Source organism: Salarias fasciatus, chromosome 23, assembly GCF_902148845.1.
Source record: "Salarias fasciatus chromosome 23, fSalaFa1.1, whole genome shotgun sequence".
Lineage (NCBI taxonomy): Eukaryota > Metazoa > Chordata > Actinopteri > Blenniiformes > Blenniidae > Salarias > Salarias fasciatus.
Window position 1 is genome coordinate 11,155,310 of NC_043766.1, and position 11,322 is coordinate 11,166,631.

At 37.5% G+C, this 11,322-nt stretch overlaps 1 protein-coding gene across 1 annotated transcript in view; it reads left to right on the top strand.

The window, feature by feature from the left end:
* LOC115381689 (contactin-associated protein-like 4) overlaps positions 1–11,322 on the top strand; it is a 104,453-nt gene that overhangs the window by 55,347 nt on the left and 37,784 nt on the right. Inside the window, exons 6-10 of the mRNA XM_030083245.1 lie at positions 1,652–1,827; positions 3,633–3,779; positions 5,823–6,090; positions 8,449–8,598; positions 10,555–10,726. Coding sequence (XP_029939105.1) covers positions 1,652–1,827; positions 3,633–3,779; positions 5,823–6,090; positions 8,449–8,598; positions 10,555–10,726 — 913 coding nt within the window. The remainder of the gene's footprint in view (positions 1–1,651; positions 1,828–3,632; positions 3,780–5,822; positions 6,091–8,448; positions 8,599–10,554; positions 10,727–11,322) is intronic.

An 11,322-nucleotide genomic window follows, 5' to 3' on the forward strand; every position in this document is an offset into this window, starting at 1 on the left:
AATATTCACAATATATGCACTGAAGAATAAAGTCCACATTGGAATTTTTGTGGAACAAATAAAATTTTGATCTTGATGCATCATACTCCACTGCAGACTCTGACATCTTTCCCATCAAATGACTGCCTGCGTTCCTCTTCTTACACCCAATCATATTCCTGACCTGCTACCAACCAACCCAATTATTGCTGAAAAATTTCACCAGTTCCTTTCTCACTTTTTCTAATCTGTTTCTTTGGTACAGGTTGCTTCATCAGAATCTGAATTTGTACTGTCTCAGTTGTAACATTTGATACACTGTGTCTCTTTTTTCATGTGATGAGGGTGTTGCAATAGTGAAATTTTAATTTGTTTGTGTGTTTGTTCTTATAATAAGCTTATCTCACCTGGACTAAAATCTAGAAATATGGGCTTTGAACATGACTTCAGTTAAACTTTTTCCACCACATGAAAGGATTTAAATGTATCTCCTGACCTGTTGTCCTCCAGAGAGGAGCTGTAATGGAACGGCATACAGAACGTGTTCAGGTGATATTGCCTCAGACAGCTGTCTGAAACAACAGACTGCAATAAATGGGAAGCTGATGTTGAGTCAGACCCTTCAGCTTCTCACAAGAACATTCAGTATACGTCCATCCAGTCTAGATTAAATAAGCAGTTTCTGCAGTGCAACATGACTCTGCTTCTTTGAGGTGAGACTTTCCGTGCTTTCAGGCTGAATTTACTTTCATACATCTCTCTGATGCTGGCCAGGCAAAGATGGAGGATGCTTCAGAATTTGCTTAATTTCCCCCACTTAGTTTTTTCTTGTTGAAGTTAGAGTTAAACATGTTCCCTCAAGGAAACATCTGATCATCAAAGAAAGTGCTAAATAGCTTGACATCTGGAAAATACTGTCATACCACCTTCACGTCTGAGCTCAGAAGCACACTGCTTAGCACAACAACAGGAAACAAAGAGAAGTGTTAAAAAGTGATTAGTATTACAACAACACATCAGCAGGGAGAAAGTAACCAGTCTCACCACAGCGTTCACTGTTCTGATCAGAAGAAAGTTCTCTTCATGATTAAATAATCATATTTTGCATATTTTTCCTTCTGCTGAACATCATTTCATCAGCAGAATCACCTTTTCTCTCCTAAAACATCCTTGGATACAAAAATGGATCTGCCAGGTTAAACCCGCTGGTGTTGGTTCTGTCATCAATTATATCCTGCTTCCACTTTGCAGTATCATCATTTATCATGCTCGGCACTCTTCTCTTTCAGCATATGGAGATGTGCACTCTAATGAGGGAAGGTGACCTAGGTGACCTTCTCATGCTTGAAACAGATGAAAATATTTCACAGAACCTGCAAAGTTTCGTTTGTTTTGGAAGATCAAACAATCCTCCTTTAGGTTTTCCTGCAATCTGAAACAGCTTTTTTTTTTCCTGGAATCCTTCAAGTAAGTTTGTTCTTGTTAAAATTGTGTTTTGGAGCAGGACACACAGAATGCTGACCTTGGAGAGTCTTTGAGGTAATAGTCAGATCTTCAAATAGGACCCCACATGAAAGGATATCTGCATTAGATGGAGACATTGCTCTTTCAGCTAATGCACCTTCACGCCAACAATCCTCTTCTTTCTCTTCCTTCTCTCTCCGTGTTGCAGGTGTGAGTTCATCCTCTAGTGGAAAGCTTCTTGCTTCTCTGGGCAGTCTGCTCGATGATCAGCACTGGCACCACATAAAGTTGGAGAAACTCAGCACTCACCTTAACCTCACCGTAGACAAAAACAGTCAGCAGGTTCACACACCACCTGAGCTCAGCCGCTGGCATATTCACATGGTGAGAAGAAAAACTCTCCCAGCCAAAAGCTTTTGTGAATCAAACATCAAAGACAAATTCATTGGGTTTTACTTCTTACATAGATAAATGAAACTATACCTCTCGAGTTGAATAAGTATAGTGCCTGGTTATGATAGTAATAGTAATAGTAATAGTAATAAAAATAGTATCACAAATGGCACGGAGACAGTTTTGAGTGCCATGCAGCACATCTTGAAGGGGTTATGTACATAGATTCAGATCGATATGTGAATTTTTGGCTTTTGCAAAATTTGAATTCAATTGATCTATGAAAAATTAATGTCGAAAACGGCATGCTTTGTGAAAGGTACTGTTAACTGACAGCAGCACTTAATACTTTAAAGGTTTGGTTAGCTGTATTACTTATTCAATATCAATCAGTCTATCAATTTCCCACCAAACATCTGATGTCAGGGAGACGTGCAGATCAGGTCATTATTGGGCCGGTCAGTCAAAGGCCATATCGAGACGTCCGCAGAACGTACAAAATGGATCCAAGATTCAGACGTCATTATTGGACCTTTTTTTGACGTCGTAATGACCCAGCTGGCTTTCAACCGACCTTAAAGGTTGAAATTTAGTTGACATAATGTCAGTTGATGAAAAACGTTAATTTAACGTCAAAACAACATTTACACTAAATGGTTGAAGTTGTGTCGTAAACTCACTGTGGATTCAACATTGGAATATCAACATTTTTTAAATGTATATCTAATTGTCAGTATTTTTAAAATCATGACTTCTAAAAATTTTGATGAAATATGTCAGTTGAAAAACAACGTTATTTCAACATTCAGACAATGTTGGTAAATTTACCATTGAAAAGTGTTTATGTGAATGTTAACCCCCGCCTTGTATTTCTTCTTGTTTGAGTCTGTTTGTTTTCATTGTCTCGTAAAGATAGAATTATGTCTAATAAAAAAGCCACCCAAGCGGTTAAATTTAGTACGTAATTTCATCAAATTGTGAACTTTGGTGTAACATAAAACAAACATTTTTAAAACCACTACTTTGTCTTGTGTGTATTGCACTGTATTTCACAAGTAGTTTTCTGCAAACTAGTGCTCACCCTCCCATTTACAGATGAAGTACACAGCGAAGTAATAGCTCAACAGGTAAGGCTGAGGTTCACTGAACAGTAAGTCGTAAGTTCAGAACCTGTATTTCACCCGTCTGTAATGTAATACTGAAATGACTGAAAGAATACCACTGAACCTCAGACTGCGAGCCCAGTGGTTAGATTGCGGTCAATTTAATTTATAATTTTCTGCACTTGTGCTGCTGTACTCCCAAAGACGTTGTGAAAAAGACGTCATCTGGCGTTACAGTCTGCACCTTCAGTGGACCAATACTGGATGTACAAAAATGACCCTAAAAAGACATTGTTTCATCGTGTCTTTGCACAGTGGGTTATTTTCATTTTTTTTTTTACTTGTTTAAAGATTCAAAGTGACTCAAACATGATTGGCAAAGTGGTGTTAAGACAAAACAAGCGAGAACAAGGAAACAGAAAGCACAAGTCACTTTAAAAGGTAGACTGAAACTTGTTATTAAAAATGAGACATGAAAGTAAATTAAAAACACCTTTAAAAAGACAAACAAGGCTAATTGTTAAAATGACAAAGGCAAGGTCAAACTGAACAAACAATGCAATCAGATATAACTCAGAGAGAGAAATAAAATACATCAAACAGCCATAAGATAGTCAAATTTAACACAATGCAGTACAAACAAATCTGAATTAAAACAGAATGAATGAATGCGAATTTCAATTTCTTGTGCAGCTGAGTGTAGCTGCTGTCCGGAGCCATGGGCTGCAGAAACCCATCCTGCCCAACAGGAACTTCCATGGCTGCCTGGAAAACCTTCTTTACGGTGACCTTAAGCTGATAAGTCTGGCGAAACAGAACAACCCCCAGGTCACTGTGCTGGTAAGCTGTACACTGTGTTTTAACATGTTCAAAAAACATCGGCATGATAACCTGTCATTGAAAGTTGACCAGAAGGACACATAGATGATCACCCAGCTCCACATGTAATACTGATGTGCATATTTGCTTTGAGGTCCTTCAGCAGAAAAACAGCATCACACTGTGTTGTTCAGTCAGTTGATCACCCATCTTCTCCTGGGTTTTCCAGTTATGGCTTTTCTTTTTGGTAATTTTTTCCAGTGTTTAGTTTAGATGGGCAAGTGGCTTCTTCCTACTTATCATGTGGACTACACCATCCCAGAGGGTCTTGTCCACTTCCAAGACTCTCAAGACTCAAGATAAGGAGCGTGTGTGCTCTAAGGAAAAAAAATCCTCCTGTGACATTGCCCTAAGCGATGCAACTTCTGTTCAGTCAGCACATAATTAATTATTGGAAATTAGGAATCAGCTTTTTGAAAGTCATCTGAAATTTTGTTTTATTCAGGATCGTAATTATTAAGTGGCTTTGACTTCCTCCATACTCATGGGAACTGCCCGACACTCAGCTTTGACTTTGCAAAGTGACAGGTGAAAATGATGGCTGCAACTTTTCTGTTGCAACCAACAAGCAGATATTCTAAATAAGGGGTGAATGTGATCTCCTTGACACGGCTTTTTCCTGTCATTGCCCACGCATACCTTGGCAAAACAGGAATTACAACAGGATTCATAAAAGACAGAATAATGCTGTTTGTGAATGGCATATTTTTCTGTTGTTCCAGCATGAAACAACCCTACATACTTTAACTGTTTTGTGCCCTTTCAGTCCAGTAACTTCATATAAGAAGTTAATTTTTCAAAAAAGTCTGAAAAAGAGAGACTTTTACTTCTATTTGTGGGTCTTACCTGTCAAAGATGCCCTCTTTATTAAGGAAACTTTAACCACCTTTCTGATTTTATTGGATTACAGTCAAGTCGGCCCCAGCATATTGATATCCCTGCTTACATGCATCGCTATTTACAGATAAAAAAAGTAAAGCTTCTCTTAATCATGCTTAAAAAAAGCATCAGATCATTTTGTTGATGCAAAATTTTGCTATTACTCACAAATGAAAGTAGTAAGCGTGTCAATTATATCTGTCATATCTGATATATGATAAATGTCTGATATATCTGAGATTTTATCATTACTGTGATCAAATGTTAGTGTGATGAAAAAAAGCCCTTTTGTTCAATCTAAACTTGTTACACTCCAGCCTCTTGTTTTCATTTCTGTTTCTTGTTGTTCATCAGTGATGTTATGCCAATGGTCAATGTCATTATTATTATTTTGAACATCATAATTTACATCATCTACATCAGCAGTCATTCTATTTTTGCAGCGGTTTTCACCATCTGAGCCATCAGTATTAACATAATTTCCTTTATCATCATCACCAGTTTAATCTTAACCACATTGTAGAGTTGCAAACCCAAAAGTGAAACAACTACAGCAGGAAGAAAAGCATAAATTTAGAAAGCTTATGGGCTTATATTACAAAGTTTTAGAAAGAAAGCTATATGATTTTAAATTGTACTGTTCAAAAGACAGTGGAAATGATTTTGTCTGGTGTTATATTAATGATATCACATTGCATATCCTCTGCTAATTATCTTTATTTCCCTCCAGAGGCAGAACTTTGACATAACGTGGCTTTTATGACTCAGCTATGCATATTGTAGACATGACTGTGATAATTTTGATATTTCTTTTTTTCTGATGTATCATCTCTATTGCTGTGTGCTAGTCGAATGATTAGTGAAAAACGTACAAACACTATATGGTGCTGATGGTTTAGGTTTTCAGTGTTAGCTTACATCATTTCAGCTATTCAGCTCGTTTCGGTATGGTAATATAGGTGTCCTTTTTCAGAGAAGTGCTGACGGGACCTCTGTGACATGAAGTCAAACCGAGTCAGCTTTTGTCATTGATGAATATTCATTTTTCATTATCTCTTTTATAATCATTTCTCCCTCTCTCCCTTCAATCATGTCTCCCTCTCCCGCCCTCTTTTTGTCTTTCAGGGCAATGTGACCTTTTCCTGTGCAGAATCAGTTTCAGTTGCTGTGACATTCACCGACTCCCTCAGCTTCCTGCAGTTACCTGGGCGAACATCGTGGTCACCGGAGCTTTTTTCTGTTACGCTGCAGTTCAGGACATGGAATAAGGCAGGGCTACTATTGACCTTTGGCCTCCAGCTGCACGATGGGACAGTTTATGTGTATCTGAGTGAGGCCAGGCTCCGCTTGCAGATCAGTACAGCTGACAGGGCCTTGCTGGAGCTCAGCACAGGTAGGACCAGTTTGGACTGATGATGATGATCTGCTAAATCAAATGTCCAGCTATAATCATAAGTGTCCATAAGTATAACACTACTTTTACAGCTGAACGTAAACAAACATTATGCTGAGTGACAATTTGATGTGTTTATTTAAAATGAAAATACTGAGAGTCCTCATTCTTGTGAGCTGAAGTTATTATTTTATGATGAAAAATATTTGCTGTCCTTATGATTTAGTTTAATTTAGTTTATGTGTTTCTTTCGTTTAACACAACACAAAAACAAAAAACAAAAAAGATGAAAATACATCAATGTCATCAGTCCAGACACAAAACAAACGAAAGAAAAGGAGCAGAAAGAAGAACAATCTTATTATATCTGCCCCTTTCCATAATATTATTTGAACTAATACAAATTAACAATACTCAAAAACTCATATTCACTAAATCAAAATTTTCACCCGCAACAACTTAGTTTTCATTTTCATATTTAGCCAATGTGGAATTTTTTATATGTTTCTTAAATGTCATAATTGTTTTGCACTCTTTGATTTCCTGTTTCACAGCATTCCATAAGTTCAGTTCTTTCACTGCAATGCTTCTTTCTTTGATTTTGGTTCTGAATCTGGGTTTTTTGAACACGTCTATTCCTTTAAGATTGTATATACTAGTTCTTATTTCAAATATATTCTGAAGATTTACAGGCAATAAATTCCACTTTGCCTTATACATTATTTTTAGGATACTTAAATCAAGAATATCAGGAAATTTCAAAACTTTCAGTTTAATAAATAATGGATTAGACGGCTCTCGATAATGACTATTTGTCTTAGCCACAATCTTTAGGAGGCCAAATAGCTTCAGAAACTGAAACATGTTTGAACAATGAGGTATGAACACATTTTGGGTATATAAAGTTAATCCACAGGTTTTCCTTTTTTTTCATTATTATATAGAAGGCATCCTCAGAAGTACTTCATATATTTAATATGAGAAAGCTAATCTCATTTCAAATACTGTTTGATGACTGACAAAAATCAGAAAAGATTGAAATTGCAAAGATGTATCTCAACACTCCACCTATAATATGCTAATCAGTTGCATCAACAGCATGCACAGCCTCACAATGGCTCGTTTTCCGAATGATATTTATTTGTTTGATATTCATGTGTCTGTTAATTATTTTTATACCAGTGCAGCCCCTCTGGATATAATCTCTATTTCACTGCTTGTTTCTCTTCCAGCTATTTTTAAGGTATTGCTATGTATAGTTTTTTTGGGGGCGGAAAATACAAGTGTTTGGGCATAGTAATACATCAACCCTTGTCCTGACTTTAGGGAGCATTACTTAACATTTAGTTGAATGTTTGAACTCTTCGATCAAGTTGGATTAATCTTTTGACAAGGAAGGAAAGAACATTTTTGGATGGCTAAAAATGTTTAGTTGAAAGAAAATTCCTCTGTTCATCTTTGGTTCCTGCTGTATCCAAACTCGAGGATGGTAAGCTGTAGACCATGCAAGCTGACATTGAAATAGAGGCAAGGAAAACCCTCAACAGGTCATCTGTCCGTTTAGCAACAGACAAACACAAACACAGATGTTCATACTCACAGTAATAATGCTAATAAAGTTTCATTTAGTCACTAAGTGGATTGTGATTCACACAGAGAAAACCTGTGAACTCCACACAGAAAACACTGACCGGGGCTTGAATCTAGACCTTCCTTTGTGGGACAATGTTGTCAATAACTGTATCATCAATACATCTCATTTAAGGAAAAAATAACACACTGCAAGAGAACATTTTCCTTTTTTCCCCCCTCAAAACAGATAGAAGTAGACTAAAAATTGATGTTCTCCTTACTCTGCTCATTCCTATAACAGTCCGTCTTTTACACCGCCTCCCAGTTTTGCCACTGGGAGCAACTGCAGTTTTCCCCAGTGTAGTAGGACAGCATGTCAAACAACTAGTTCCAAGAGACCCCAGCTCAGCCTGCCCATCTGTATTCATCAATACAGCTGTCTACACAGACAGGCCTTGTAATCACTTTATGCATGTAAATGCAACCGAGAGCATCTACCAAGACTTCAAATATATTTTACACTGTAAGTTCAGAGAAGTATTTTGCATGAACTCATCCTGTGGAGACGCTAATGGAGGGCTGAGGCTGCTGCGGTGCCAGGTCCATACTGATATGCTAGTCTGGGAGGTTTAATGAAATTGGAAGGGAAAGTTTGAACTTTTTGTCCATGATTTTTTTAATCACAGACTTGTGAAAAACAAAGCCATACATTGATGTTATAACAAACAAAAACAAACAAACAAAAAAAAATGATATAACTGATTTAGTGTGCTTACATGCTACCAGGCTCAAGTCTGAATGATGGCCAGTGGCACTCTGTGGAGCTGCACTTCAGTCAAGATCATCTGAGCATCACCGTGGATAAAGATGAAGGAGCCACAGCTCACACCAGCGTTCCACTTCCTCTAACTTCAGAAAGTCACTTCTTCTTTGGTGGTAGGAGGACATTAAGGAATTTCTGCTTCTTCTTCTTCTTCTTTTTTTTTTTTTTTTTTTAAGTTTTATTGCTACTGGCACTCAGAGCAGTGTTTATGTTTGTGCACCGGAGTGAGCTCTTCATGAATTTCTAAACATTTCCAAACTGCTTGTCTTGCTAAATACAAACTGGACACAAGCATCAAAGAATTTTTAGAATTCATGCTGCTATTTCTGTAATAATGATCATTTTCAAATTAGAGGCTTAGCACCATTTACTGTGGAATGAAATCAAAAAGCTGATCAACCTCTCTATCCTAAATGCTTTGACTGGCCTCTGCTCCTCTTGTCTGATCGGTATTTAGCATCTCTTTATAACAAATGATCTATTTATTCCATATCTTATCGTCATTTACCTTTTCTTTAAGTTCTCCTTAGGTCTTTTCATTTTCAGTTTTCTCTCTCTACAGGGTCAGTTTTCTACATGCATTAAATAAAAGAACACTAACTGCACAACTACATATGCATGCAGTTCGTCATCTTATTGTAAAAATCACCTCCTCTACAAATAAAAGCATCAGCGCCAATATCCAGTCATTTAAAATATTGTATTTCTACCACTGAATTTGAGGGACATTCACAGTTCACTAGCAATCAGTGTATCAGCAGTATATCCTGTTGTATGTATTCAAAAGTGTGTTGACCTGACTGTTACTGTAAATCTGTATGTGAGCTGCTCGTACTGTGGCTTTTTGGTGTATGTGAATGGGATTGGAGCATCTCATTCCATTCAGGACATAATATTCTTAATATGATTAAAACTAATGCACAAAGATGGAAGCATGGAGTAAGTTGTAAAAGGTAGAAGGTAGCCTGTGGCTCAGAAGGTCGACACTGCATCAGCTCTCACCTGGAGGGGTTCAGGTTCAATTCCCCATCTGCCCATATGTCCAGGTGCCTTCGCACGACACACTGTACCCAAAAATTGCTTGTTGCATCATACCTGGATGCAATATATCCTTCAATAGAAACACTGTGGTGCTCATTCACAGGATTTGTCAGTAAGTTGTCTTATCTGCCTGCCACCCCAGGTTCATCTGTGCTCAGAGATTACATGAGGGTAAACACAAAGAGGCTAAAATCAGTTTCAAGGCTCATCACACAGGGAGAGGTAATGGAGCAGTGATCCAAAATACTCTCTGGGTAGCAAGTCAAGAAGTAGACTCATTTCAAAGATTTTTGTGTGAATTGATTTGGATTCTGCTGATGAAAAAAGACACACTGGGACACATTCTGTGTACATTGTCGACTGTCTTCACCTCATTATGAAATCTAATGGTGGAAAATTCATCATCATTAAGGACAAACTGAGTGTACAACGATGTTAAGCCAGCACAGCAACAACACTGCTGCTTGTTTAAGCAGACAGGTGAACCGTAGCTGCTCAGGAAGGAAGCGGTTATACATGCACGGCTCATCTTTAACGCCCACCAATCAGTCAGTCTCAGTAACCACGATAGCAGCTGGAAACACACACCTCTGCCTTTTTGTTGTGTTTTCCATAGTAAAAGCCCTGTACTACCTTGCCATAATTTAACAGCAGGATAAAGCAAATGTTATGATTACTGGCCTCACATGTGATTGATCATTCATTTCCTTGTTTGTACATTGTGGACAGATGGCACGTTTGGCTTTGGAATGGATGTAGAAAATTGTAATGTGTTGAAACTAGAATTTCCAATATTTAAATGTGTTGTACATCTGGTTTTGGGGGAAAAAATTAACATTAATAACACTAATAAAATAGAAATATTTGTAACATTTTCAAAGATTGATCTATTGTTGAGATGAATGGTAGATCTACAGTATATTTAAATGAAATAAGTCAATGTGTTTCTTCATAATCAAAACAAATGAACAGCATGCACTCAGATAAAAAGTTTAAGCCTTCAAATAAGTTTTTGTTTCCATTCTCAGGTTGTCCTTCGCAGGGGAGCAGTAAGGAGTGCAGAAACCCCTTCAAAGTGTTTCAGGGATGTATGCGTTTGCTGACTCTGGATGGCCAGCTTGTGGATCTGATCAAAGTGCAGCAAAGGTTGCTGGGAAACTATAGCGACCTGCAAATTGATATGTGTGGCATCGTCGACAGGTTTGTCAATCTAATATTTATGTAGGGCAGATAATTGTGAATTTTTTTGACCTGTTGCGCTCATCCTGAGTCCAATATGTACAAATATTACAAGCTACATACATATTAAGAATCGTCACATCTTATTTGTCAGCGGATCACAGCAGCTCCAACAAACATCTTTTAACTCAAAGATTACTCCTTGGCATGAGACAAAATGTGTGTGGCCTTAGGGTGTCAATTTAGAAGAAATTGCAAATCTCTTTTGCTCAGAGTTGGCAGCTTTGGTTTACTAGATGTTTATACAACATACATTATTTTGATGTGTTTTTTGTGCAGTCTGCTGGTAAAGCAGTTTTCATCCATGTGACAGGGAAAAATATTTAATGTTGTTCAATTGAAAAAAAAAAAAAAATTAAAAATCTGCAGCACAGGGAGGGGATATGTATAGACCCAAGGTGAGTGACTGCACCCTTCTTTTTCCTCATAGCACACTGAGAGTGAGAATGTTCAGAAAACATGGCTGATATGTTCAGATGTTAAACTGCGGGAGTAAATTAGTCATGAGTGTGTCATAGTGTGTATTTATTGTGTTAATTTTTGTGTGAACTTTTTCA